Source organism: Leptodactylus fuscus, chromosome 7, assembly GCF_031893055.1.
Source record: "Leptodactylus fuscus isolate aLepFus1 chromosome 7, aLepFus1.hap2, whole genome shotgun sequence".
Classification (NCBI taxonomy): domain Eukaryota; kingdom Metazoa; phylum Chordata; class Amphibia; order Anura; family Leptodactylidae; genus Leptodactylus; species Leptodactylus fuscus.
In genome coordinates, this window is record NC_134271.1 from 49997957 (window position 1) to 50011216 (window position 13260).

At 42.0% G+C, this 13260-nt stretch overlaps 1 protein-coding gene across 1 annotated transcript; it reads left to right on the top strand.

Annotated features, from left to right (window-relative positions):
• Positions 1-1218: 1218 nt before the first annotated feature.
• On the top strand, positions 1219-12965 carry PDCD2L (programmed cell death 2 like). The gene is made up of 8 exons (XM_075281897.1): positions 1219-1336; positions 6409-6519; positions 7565-7728; positions 7946-8003; positions 8085-8407; positions 11239-11352; positions 12575-12720; positions 12807-12965. The coding sequence occupies exons 2-8, from the start codon at positions 6412-6414 to the stop codon at positions 12935-12937; spliced, it is 1044 nt and encodes a 347-aa protein (XP_075137998.1). The 5' UTR covers positions 1219-1336; positions 6409-6411; the 3' UTR covers positions 12938-12965.
• Positions 12966-13260: the final 295 nt, after the last annotated feature.

Genomic DNA, 13260 nt, shown 5'->3' on the forward strand with positions numbered 1-13260 from the left:
TATTCTAGTATTCTAAAGAGGCGCATTTGCATGATACATTTAGTGCAAAATGTACCACATGGAATTGTGATTCCCACACTGTGTGACATGATGGGCTCTTTCACACTGCCCATGTACTCGTGTGCAACTTTCTTTGTAAGCTGAGTCCTAGGTTCAAATCCAGCCATAGACAACATCTGCAAGGACATTGTATGTTCTCCCTGTGTTTGTGCGGGTTTCCCCTGGGTATTTCGGTTTCCTCTCACACTCCAAAGACATATTGCTAGGGAATTAAAGCCTATATATAGATTAGTGACCACAAAGTCTGTATACTGTTAGCGAACATAATGGCGCTAATAAATATGACACAAACTAATTAGACCAGTGGTTCTTAACCTTGTTTGAGGTACCAAACCCACCAGTTTCATATGCACATTCACCGAACCCTTCTTTAGTGATAAATCAAATATGATTTTTTTCCAAATTCAAGACATGGGTATAAGTTTTTTTTTACTGGTACACAAAATGAACCGTGCATATGGCCTAGGGTTCGATCGAATCCTGGTTAAGAATCACTGAATTAGACTCAAGTAATGAATAAGAAAGAAAAGAAACTTGGCTGCCTTAACACCACAAAAAGCAAAAGTGGTGAGGGTACAAATATGCCATAAATAAAGAACATCGAGCCCCCAAAAAGCGCAATTTATGCCAAACAAAGCCGCAAGATATTTTTTATTTTAATAGATTTTCCCCAATGTATCAGCCTCTATAGTGAAAGTTCAGATTTGTCATAGATTTCTGGCAACAAATATCCGCCATATGTGACTCCATCCAGCCAGATCACTACAGGAAGATTCCTTAGAGTAAGGATAGGCAACTTGCAGCACATCAGCTATTGTGGAACTACAAATCCCAGCATGCCTACTTGCCCTACTCATCTTGGAGCTACCCATAGAAGAGAATGGAGCATGCTGGCAGTTGTAGTCCCACCTGAGCTGGCGTGTCCAAGCTGATCCCTGCCCTAAACGTAAATTTGCAGCCGCAAATTATTACAGCAAGAAATGACCGGCAGCAAATGTGTTAAACTTACGCCCCGCCTATTTTTCTAGAGTCAGTGATTGGTTGCTTTCCGGTAAATGTAACACTGTCAGTAAAAGCGTCAGCTGACCCAGCTATCGGCGCGGCTTAGGAAGGGATTGGCTGATTGTTATGCAGGCAGTACAAGCAGGTTAGGTTGTCATGTGTTTGTGTGACTCGCTACATATAACACATGTATTGCGAGGCCCGGGTGACTGCCATACCTTGTGTACAGACCCGGTCAGCCAGACGAGTGTGACATGGCCTCATAAGGCTCCAGGTAACCAGGGGTTGTGTGGACTGATTCACAGAGCCTCAGAAATGGGAACTAGTAATGTGCTATGGCTGTGTGTATAGCAGTGCAGTGTCTGCAATGTACGTCTCTCCAGTGGATGAGACACTACAACTCCCAGCATGCCATGGGCAGATTGCTGGGAGTTGGCTCATGGTTGTCTCTCAGTCCTAGTGGACCAGGTCCTTCTGCCCTTAGCTTTGAGCCTGCTCTATATAAGAATGCTAAAGGACGTGATATATACAGAAGTGTGTGTGTTTTTTTTTTGGTTTTGTTTTTATTTCAAAATTGGTTTATTTTCGTTTATTTATATTTTTTGATGGCACCAATGTATTCCAACACGTTTCTCAGGTCCTCTGTCCTTTTTATTGATGACTTAGCTGATCAAAGCCTCATGAAATATAAATTGATCAGATGTCTGAAGCTGCAGTGGCGCTCGCTGAAACCGCTTCCATTTTACTGGCCCTATGAGAGTCACGTGACCTGATTGCAGCTCAGTCCCATTCAAATAAATGAGCTGAGCTGTGAAATCAAGCACAACATACGTGAACGCTGATCAACTGTGGACTCCTGGCAATCTGTAATTGCCCACTAGAGAGAGTTAGTTTTGAACAGAAGCACGAGGTCCCTCAGCCCACTAGAATTTAGCCTGTTTTATATAAGACAACTAAATCCTAGTGGGCTAAAGGACCAGGTCCCTTTGACCACTAGAGAAAGCTAGTTTTGAGCAGAAGGACCAGATCCCTTTGCCCACTCGGATTTAGCCTGCCTTATATAGATATGTTAAGTACTTCAATTTGTTACTTTCTTCCTGCTCCGTATCTGCATCACCTCTCATAATTTAAGCCTATTGGCACATTTAGCTGTCCACGTATGGTCTGGACAAAATGGCCGATGTATTGTCCGCGTTATCTTGATCAACCATCGGTCAGATGAGCAAAACTCACTCTAATATGGATCACTATGACTCAGTAAGTTTGGTTCTGTTGGGGACATTAAAGTGTCCTCATAAGAGTATGTTGCAGAGTTCCAAATTAGATAATTGATTAACAGGCCTAGATGGCCTGCAGCCATTTTCTTAAGCCTGGAGAACTGATTAAAGACACAAGATGGTAGTGTATCAAAAGAGTTCTGATTTTATTATAAGAAAAAGGTAGTTTAAATACATTACAGACAAAGAGCTGGCTTGGCTATTCTAATCAATACAACCATGATTGGTTATAGAGATATAAGACAAGCCTGGCACATGGCTATTGGCTATTCTAATCTGCATCTCATTATAGCTTTCCACACTGGGATGGACTTTCCCATGAAACAAAGAAGGATTCAAAAGACTTGTGTGAGCTAACATCCCAGACTGTCTATATGTATATATCATGGCAAAAGAGATAAGATGACACGTTTCATAGACCCTGTGTCTATACACTCTAAGTGACCTTCATATACCATAAAATATGACAGAGTGCCCAGATACCATAAGATTAATACTTTTGTTGGTTATGCGTCCATACATCATGTAAAGGAGATAAGAGATATACAAAGTCAGCTGCATCTTCTCAAAATGAGGCCCTTGAGAGATAATGATTAGCAACCTCTTCATTAACGTTCATTATCACATTCCTTAAAGTCTAACAAGGGGCCTCCTTGACTTAAGCAGAAAAATACATACTTATACAGTTTATATGTGAAAGAGTACAAGATGGCTGCCAAAATACAAAGATGGAGGACTTAACTCTAACAGTTCAGATGTGGTGCGGTCAATCAGGCTAATGCAAATGTCACATGGACCAACATAAAATAAGTCTGGTTAAGTGTCTCATAGTAATACTTGTCATCATTCCCAGGAATGTCTGGAGACTCCCAGAAAAGCTGTACAGTCTTTTGGATACCCCACATACACCCCGATTCCTTTATTTTATTGCCAAGTAGAACTGATCCTTGGGGGTAGTTGATTGAAACTTTTTGTGGCTAGTTGATAAACACTGTTCTAGTGCTCAATTGTAACCAATTAGCATCCTTAGGTTGATGCCCCTTGTTGCAGAAACGCAGCTTTTTTTTTTTGCGTTTTTTTGAGCCAAAGCCAGGAGTGGATTGAGATATTGCCCAGAAAACCACAGCAAACACTGCAACAAAAAAAAGCTAAATTTCTTCAAGGTGAGGCATCAGCTTTGTACTGTGTAGAGCAGGATAAATCCTAGTGTGCACAGCAGCTGAATCCTGTATTCTAGTGTCCGTGTGAACAAGTCTTTTAGCCCACTAGATTGTAAATGCAATGTTGTTTATACAGTAAGATGGCTGCCATAGAAAAAGGAAAAACTCTGTACCAGAAATGCTGTTATTCTGTCACCTTGCTTCGCCTGTTAATCTGTCCAGGCTGTTCTTGAAATTGCAGCTCAGCCTCAGTCACTTGAATAGGAGTGAATTATAACCAGGCCATGTGATTGATGTGATCAGCTGGGGGGCCTGGTGTCATACCGCCGATATGTGGGAGGGGCCTGGTGTCATATCCATATTTTTTTTTTTTAATTATCAACTTCCCACATTGTGTTCAAAGCAAAAAAATACAGTAAGGACAAACACTGACGTGGGCCAAATTGTGATGACCAGATTACTGGGGGGGACATCTCCGATATGACTGATCTTGTGGGGTGTCCTTGGCATGTATTAGTTAGTACCATCTACCAGTACTATCATAAGTGCTCCAAAGAGGGGCAGCCAATGAACCAGCAACGGGGTCATAGGAACCTATAGCTCATCAATACATGTGAAGAGTGAAAGCTCGCCCGCCTGGTCTGACCACAGAGAAAACCCACGGGAGTACAAGCTGCTGTAAAGCGTCTGTCAGCTGAGCTGCATTCACACCATGTTGCTCATTTCAGTTAAACACAACTGTGGCATTCTACTGGCATAAAAATCATAAACATTTGTGTAAAATGGCAGTTTGCACAAAAAAAATATTTTTTAAATTTGTTCTGGGTTGCTTGTGCCACTTCTCCATCAGGCCCCATCAAATTTACCATCATTTACACCCAAAATGTGGCGTAAATAATGGAGGAAACGTATGGCAGCTACGAGCTGGCGCACATTTCCCCTGAATTGTGCCTTATCTGTGAGGAGAGCCTGATCATACTGACCATGTCTTCTGTCAATCCTCAAACAATTCCATCAGAATTGGATCATGGAACAGTAAAAGATGGAATGGTCATCAACACCCTCTTTAAAAGAGTCTTAAAGGGAATGTCTCTCCCCACTTGTTTCCAATAGAGACCACCATCTATAGGATAGAGGATAAATACCTGATCAGTGGGGGTCTGAACAGTGCTTCCACCTGTGTGCTTGTTTGGGGTTCCCTTGGATGCTAGCTGTGTGTGTGAGAGGGGGTCCTGGTGGTGGTCCCTTGAATACTTCCACATGTGGTCATGTGGAGGAGGGTCCGATCGGGTGCTGCTGTGTACTGTGTGGGTCCCTTGGGCCTTCCATGTAAGGGAGAGGGGGGTTCCTGCGGTGCTGCCTATGTGTGGGTGAGGGTTGTTCGTGGGTCCTGAGATGCTGCCACCTGTGTGAATGTGGGGGTGCTGCCTGTGTGTTGAAGAGATCCGGCACCTGGGGTGTTGCCACCTATGTGTTGGGGTGCTCCTGCTGTACGCTAACGGGGATTGGGGGTGGTATAGTCCCTAGGGGACTGCCATCTGTATTCTGAAAGGGGTGCTGTGCTGCCATCTGTATGCTAGGGGGATCAGGACCTGGAGGCTGCCTCCTGTGTGCTGTTATGATCTGGATCCTGGGGGGCTGCTGCCTGTATGCTGAGGTGATCCAGACACTGGGGGGGGGGCTGCTACTTGTGTGTTGGGGGTCTGGTCCATGGGCGGCTGCTGCCTGTATGCCTGGGGGAGTGGGGTGGTCCAGTCCTTCTTGACTTTATACCCGACTGGGCGCTACAGTTACTATGCCCGTGACCACACTACCTTTGAAATTGCACGTGCAGTCCAACAGTTTTGGGGAAAATAAAATAAATGTGTTGATTTTTGAAGATTATGAAGGTTACCTCTGATGAGCTAGTAAACTTAGGCTAGCAGAAATGCGTCAGCAACGAACAATATAGGCTTGTAGGTGGCACATAGTGTCAGTGCTTTACAAGTGGTGTGTGTGTGTGTGTGTGTGTGTGTGTGTGTGTGTGTGTGTAAGTGAATTGTTACATGGTAGCAGTTAGAATTCAATGGAGAGTTAGTTGTTATGGAGTGTGAATGGTCCGAGCTGTAGGAGGCAGTACTTAGAAACAATTTATCCCTTACGCCACTGAAGCCCTTCAGTACCAGCACTAGGACTTGTATGCATGACCAATAGTGCTTGGTTATAGGTTCAGATATAACAGCCAAGATAATGCCCACATGCAGAGCTGCAACAGGGGTTTCAGTTTTGCAGAAACCCGACAGTTAGGCCATATCTGTTACCTGGCTTTGAATAGGGCAGGTTAATATGATGGGTTGTTGAGGCTTCATGCTATCAGCATATAGGACTAATATTGTCTTTAGCCATTGTTATATCTTTTTGGATATATATATATGTATATTGGATATATATATATAATATTTTTTCCTTGTGGACCCTTCTCACACGTCTCCATCATATGATACGTCTGAATAACACATACTTGCCACCACTGTGTCTCTCTTGTGGACTTGTCTTTTTATTTAATTACTGTTGATTAACACTTTTAGAATTTATCAATGAAAGTTACATTTTAGTGTACAAAACATCCCCCTTTTTAGCAAATTGGTTGTCCTAATCTGTACACGTACTTTGATATACGTACTTTTTGCCACATCTGTGTTCCCCCAGATCCCCTTCACTATTTACATGATATTTTTGTCCATGCCCCTTTCTACCACCTCATCAGAGGCTGCTGCTTTGCCCTCCTGCTTTTCACTGCAGCTCTGCTTGTTTTGTTTGGAGGCGGTGTATAAACACAAGTTTAGGGGAGAGTAAGTAGCCTCATACAGTTTATCATTGAATTTTCTTCCAATCTTAGTGATTTATTTATTTTTTCCCCCTTGTATAAGGTAATGGCACAGTCTAGTTCCCAGGAGCAGCGTGTGTTGCTGGGGTTCAAAGATGCAGTACTGGACAACAAGGCTTCATCCTGGGATCTCAGCAAGATAGGTGGTCTGCCGGTAAGAGAGGCTGGTGATTTTGCCACTAAATATATAAAGGGACCACGATCTTAGTAGCCTTGTCATAGGACTAAGCGACAAGGTTAGTGATGTTATATGAGGGGTGGGGGTCTGATTTAGAGAGTGACTACATTTCGGATCCGATCTCTTTCGTTGCACTGTTCCAATGCAGACAAGTACGAGTACTTTTTAGAACATGTCCAGATAGGAGGGAGATGCTGAAAATTTTTTGCTGTGGGCAATTCATTGTATGTTTCTGAGAAAAAAAATCTGCCAGAACAAAAATAAGGCCAAAATTGTGCACTTTTTGCTGTGGATATTGTGCATTATTGCTGCAGGTTTACAGTGTATCTCAGCCTGTGCATTGCATTGGTGAAATCTGCAGTGAAAATCAACAGCATAAATGGATATACTGGAGGGAATTTACTGACCCATCTCCAACTTATTTGGCACCTGGCACTTTCTTGCACCCCAAGATACTCTGGATCATTCCTTTTATGCTCTGCTCACAATTTTTTTTTTTTACAAAAGTGGGTATAGACTAAGGTGTATTGTGTTATACCTGAAATCTAGGGCAGTTCCTGGCCGGTGTGGAATTCTGGTGCACAGGAGTGTGCCTGACCTAAGAGGCCGGGGTGTCTTAATAATTTGGAGGCAGTTAGCTCCACCAGGCTAATGCAATAAGACTGGTGTGCAGAATGCCGTTCTTAATAAATTGCTCCCAATGTATATTTATGATCCGTACCACCCATCAGTTTCCACAGTATCTTTTTATCTGTGAAGGTTGTGATTGAGATTTGTTTTGGGCTACTGTATACGCTATAGATTTAGTGCCCACAATTCAACAAGTGAAACATTTGCAGCGAATACATCTTCTGTGGACATGCCCTTAAAGTACCAAGGATCCTCCTGCACTCGTTGGCTTCAGAGCATATTTGGCACTTGATATTTCATAACCTTGAGAATACAACCTGGCGTCTGTGAGATTTTGACATAAAATGCACAGACATGATCAGTCACCATTCATTGATGTTTCTTTTGACAGGATCCAGTACCCCATGTGAAATCTCCTTCTCCTTTATGTCCTCTGTGTTCATCAGCCCTCTGCCATGTTGTCCAGGTGTACTGCCCGCTAGAAGGATCACAGTATCATCGTATTATCCATGTGTTTGCATGCAGTACAAAGGAATGTTGGGGGAAACCTCAAAGGTAATGATTTGTCATTCCTATTTGCTGGACAGTCAAGAACAGATATTAAGATAAGATAATTCTTTACTATGGGGAATTATAGTATATTAAGTGTTACTGTAGATTTTAACGGTATACTTCACTCAATTTAATAATACACTTTTTAAGAATGGCAGCAATATACTAGGATTGTGTTTGGCAGTAGTATAATTTTCTTCCTTTTTTCTCTTTTGTACAGTTGGGTGGCATTACGGTCACAGTGTGTTGAGACCCAGAACACACATGTACCAAAGCAGGTAGATCTTCATGAATTCTTATGTTATGACATTCACAGAAGTGGATTCTTTGTTCACAGAAAGCTCACTGTCTTCATACAGGCAAACAAGATGGCAGCTACAGACTGGTGTGATGGTGCTGATGATTGGGGGTTTGAGGATGAACCAGAAATCCCACCTGTTGAGTCACATGCCACTAGTTGTCCCACGGCATCTGTGCCTACAGACTGGACTTCACAGCTTCAGAACCTCTCGCTCACTGATACTTCAGAGACCTTACAGTCTTCTGACTCTGTGTTCAGATCGTATTATATAGCTGTTGCAGATGAAGAAGATTGTGCCTGGGACATAGATCTAGATCATGCTCGTCGTCTTCTAAAGGATTATGAACGACAGGGGGAGGCTGTGATGGAGGACCTGGAGAGGTGAGAGCAACTACAAGACATTGCCTGGCTAAACCACTGTTGATCAGAGATTGGCAGCATTTTGGGAACCATATGAGATGCAGACCTAAGTTCACACAGCACTTCCACTATAGCCCAAAGTTTCTATAACCTGCCTCCAATTACATAACCACTTTTCATAAATGCACAGTGCAGCTGAATATAAGAAACTTTGTAATCTTATTAAAGAAGTATTTCCTTCTTCACTTATTAGGCTACTCTGCTCTTCCTTTTTTCATTCACATTGTTCATCTCTATAGCATTATACCAGCTGTAGTGTTATACACAGAAGTCTATAGAGAGGAGGTAGATGCTTAATTGGCTTATTGCCTCGATATATGTACAGTGGTACAGTTTTATTTTGAAGATATAACAGTATCAGAAGAGCTGTCTCACTGTAGCAGAGATTATCAGATAGTTATTTGTCTTTTCCAGCAGCCTTCTCCTCTCCCCCCCCCTCTCTGTGGACTTCTATGTAAAAAGTAACTCTACCTGATAAATGGGAAAAGGAAACCTATTTCTATAATAGGATGTATTTCAAAGTTTTGTTTTTTTCTAAGTAGATTGCGAGCCCCATATAGGTATCACAATGTACTTTTTTTTTTTTTTTTTTCCCTATCAGTATGTCTTTGTAGAATGGGAGGAAATCCACACAAACACAGGGAGAACATACAAACTCCTTGCAGATGTTGTTCCTGGTGGGATTTGAACCCAGGACTCCAGCCTTGCAGCGCTAACCACTGAGCCATAGTGTTGCCCCTTAGCTGCACTATTTATGAAAAGCTGTTTTATAATTCAAGCTATGCTTTAAGGCTTAGTTCACACGCAATTCCGCGTGTGCATATTCCGCCGCGGATTTCGCCTGAAGAAAGGGCAGCTTGTTTCTTTTCCGCTACAAAAAGAACGCTAGCGGTCTACATAGACCACCATTTGAGAAGGCGGATTATGACGTGGATTTCACGCCAAAATCCGCCACCTCTTGCCCCCTGTGAACGGAGCCTATGGTGACTATATCAGATTGAGTATTGCATTTAAAGCATAAATAAACATTTATTTTCCTAAATCTCTAGTGCAGATAAATATAACAAATTATGTCTCTGATAAAATCTGTACAGTAGACATCTATGGAGAGGGGAGGGGGAAGAAGAGAAGAGCACCTCAAAGTAGAGATCTGAAGAACAGAAAAACCCAGTCTGTTCTATGATGGACACAGCTTGAAGGATCCTCAGACTTGCAGCTTTTTTTTTTTTTTTTTTTTGATCTGGCAATTTCTGATGGATCTGAGCTGGAGACTCAACACAGATGTGAACCTAGCCTAAGAAGTAAGACCGCGGTTAAGGACACAAGCACTTCTCTTTAGTGAAGTATAGTGAAAATTTTGTTTTCTTCACTTGCACTATTTGATTTTTGAAAAATAAAACTGTACTTACGTCGTACACTTTTTGCACGTTAAGCCTCCTTAGATGTAACCTTTTGTAAACCCTGTGAGATTTGTCCTGTGAGGTTCACCGATCAGTTTTGTTCAGACCAAACACGGCTGAACCAAAACTTCTATTATACCATTGGGACTATCTTCAGACTCTGAGTATAATAAGCGAAGGATCAGAAACTTAAAAAACAGTCTTAATCACCTCTCCTGCACGACTCCCTGCTTTCTTTGGCATCTCGGCATCCTATGGTATCGTGACACATAGACTCAAGAGTTGCCACACCCCACATGATGTCAGCCAGGAGCGCTGAAGGCAGCAGGGAGTCGTGAAGGAGAGCCGAGTTAATTTATATATTTTTCGTTTCCTTACTACCTGTGGTTCTCCGCTTATTATTCTCTGAGGTCTTGAGAAACCCCACAGTATAAGATTTTCGTTTCCTCCATGATCGGTCTGAATAAAACTGCTAATATTGTAATAACCAATGTGAACAAATTTGGTTATCCAGGTTGATGTTTCAGTTATTTTTCATTTAATCGTGCAGCTCTACTTGAAGATTTTTTTCCCACTAACACATGATCCATATCCATAGGAATTATCCTTGGCAATTGCAAGAATAGACACTTCTGAGTCCCCTTGAATGGAATGGTGTTCTGTCAGTCCCATAGACGTTAATGCAGCATAGGTCATACATTTTGCTTTACCACTTCATGCACTTGGGGTACTCCATTTTTCATGATTGGTGGAAGTCCAGGCCATCAGACTGTGTTTTTTGTGTAGTGGCTGAACCAAGTCTGACGTTGAGCTACCACTCTAGTGAATAGGAGCCTATCTGGTGTGGCCACTACATGAAAATAGAGCTGTCTGCTTCCTGCTACATTCTCCATGCAGCAGCTGTTCAGAACAACAGGTTTGTGGTATTGCTGGGTTTTGTACCCCTATTGATCTGATATTGACCTATTCTAAGGACATTTTGCCCGTACTGTTTTAGCCTGCAAAACTCCTGTAATATATTTTATTTCTCTATATATTTACTGTTGGTAAGATTGATAATCAACGCTCTGGCTCAACCCAAATCAACCATTAGGGACATCTTGCGGTAGACCGTTCTTTAGCTTTGCTGATTATATAGTGGAAACCCCTGATGGTAATGCCACCTTTCCTCTCTTCATGGTTGGTACTGCCTTGTTCTGGGTACAGAACCTTAATTAGACCAGGCTCTCTACTGCCATTTTATTTTTATACATAATCTAATGGCGTCCCAATAATGTCAGTACCACTGCCTGCATAAACTGGTAGCAGCGATATGGCTTATCACCCACCTATAAATACATATGATCTTTTCTTTATCTGTTTATTTATTTTATGAATCCTATTTTTCTACAGCTGTGATGGAAAAGGAGAAGGGGAAAAATATGAAAAGTGTGACCTGCAGAATCGAGACCTTGTGTTTCACAAGTTTCTAAAGAAGATCTCGCCATGCCGTCAGCAAATTCTTAGGTTGGTACATGCCCAGCTGTCACTTAAGAGTAGGGGTAGAACAGATTAATTCTAGGATTAGGATTGCAGGTGGAGGTCCTGCTCAGTAACTGGCTGATGTGGAAATAAATAAATTGTACAGTTTTGTTTTTTCCTCCAGAAAACTATATAAATCATCCTGCTCAGCTCCTCCTGTGGATTTCGCCCTGAATCCAGAGCAGATTTCAACCGAGTCCACCTCCCATTGTTTTCAATGGGAGGCAGAGATCGTAGCAGGACACGGAAAAAAGAAGCATTTTGCTCGATCTAGTTGTGGATTTTACCCGCGGTGTCTGCGGCTCGAGCCTCCCTTCTGATTAGGCTCATTCATCCGGGCCTGCTCAGGAGCAGGATGCTGCAACGGAATGCTGAAAAGGACACCTATTTTTGTTACAAATAAATAGACAAAAAAAAAAAAATCCTTACAATTCCCAAGCCTGGTTCTCTTACAGGTGCTGAGACTTGCTCTGCCTTCTGACAGACTCGTGTAGATGAGTGCCAAAAAAAAGTCTGTGTATTGATGGGAGGTCTGATGAGGGATGGAAGTGTTTTGCAAATTATTTTTTTTTCCCCCCCTCTGCACTGCTTTTAACAGAAAGTCTTCCTCTCCTGATTTTCTGTCTCCATTATACCTATGCAGAAACTGCCAGTGTTTGACATCGGTATAATTGACATGATGCGATTTGCAAAAACACCAGCATTTTCAAATTGCAGCATTTCCACTGTGGATTATGTTCTGCTATGTTGGATGGGATTAGCCAGAATCCCATCCACTTTTCCAGAACTGTAAAACTCTGCTGTTTAGTGGCATTTATGCTATGGGGCGGTATTCTTGGAAGAAGGCTTTATTAACCACTGGATAGGTGATAAATTCTAAATTAGTGGGGGTTCAACTGCTAAGATCATTTGAATAGGGCATCCCAAATTTATTGAAGCGTTACTATGCTGTTATAGCCACCTTTTAACTTTAGAATCAAGCTAAGACCAGGATTCACACAAGGCCCAGCTGCATTTTCCGTACATGAAACTGGTCTATGACTATCCTGACTATGTGGACAGTAATTTGTAAACAGACAGCTATAACCCACCCATGGCTTCATCTGCTGTCCCTAACTAGAAGGTGCTCAGAGTCAACATGTAAGCTACACAGAAATTAACGTGGATTAAGATGTGAGCTCCTGTTTAACTGTGCTATCCTCCACAGATACTCCTGGAATGGAAACCCTTTATATATGAGCTCTCCAGATGAGGCGTCACAGCCTACTCCTTGCCCACGTTGTGGAAGACAACGGGTTTTTGAATTCCAGCTTATGCCAGCTCTTGTAACAATGTTGCAAGGATCAAAAGCAGGTAAGAAATTTTACTAATGGCAGGCAATTGGTATCAGTCAATACATGGGATATCTGATGCTAATGTATCTTCTATCTTGTATACAGATATGTTGTTGGAATTTGGGACAGTTCTCATTTTCACCTGCGAGAGGAGCTGTTGGGAAGAAAGTGACATGGTCCCAGTACAAGAATTCTGCATTGTACAGGAAGATCCTGACCAAAGATACTTTAATTAATGAAACAATAAATTTTATTTATTCCTCACTTTTAATGTGTTGCAATGAGGTGAGAACACTTTGCTGTTTTTACTGTAAGTAAAAAGAACAAACATAAGCTTCATTTTAGCTTTACAATTTCGACCACATCGTTTCACTAAGTATATATGACGACCATGTTCACCAAAAATTATTATTCACCAGGACATTAAAAGCAGTCTATGCTTTCCTGCCATCCCTATTTGCTGCAAGAATTCCAGACTAAGCTGCTCACAAAATGTCCCTATTCTGGGACATCAGACGATGTGCTGCAACGAGATTCATGCTGGATTTCCCCAAAGTGC

Coding starts and splice junctions, on each gene's coding strand:
- PDCD2L (XM_075281897.1), top strand. CDS start 6,412: ATGGCACAGTCTAGTTCCCAGGAGCAGCGTGTGTTGCTGGGGTTCAAA. Junction 11,353..12,574: donor TGCCGTCAGCAAATTCTTAG/GTTGGTACATGC, acceptor TATCCTCCACAG/ATACTCCTGGAATGGAAACC. Junction 12,721..12,806: donor GTTGCAAGGATCAAAAGCAG/GTAAGAAATTTT, acceptor TCTTGTATACAG/ATATGTTGTTGGAATTTGGG.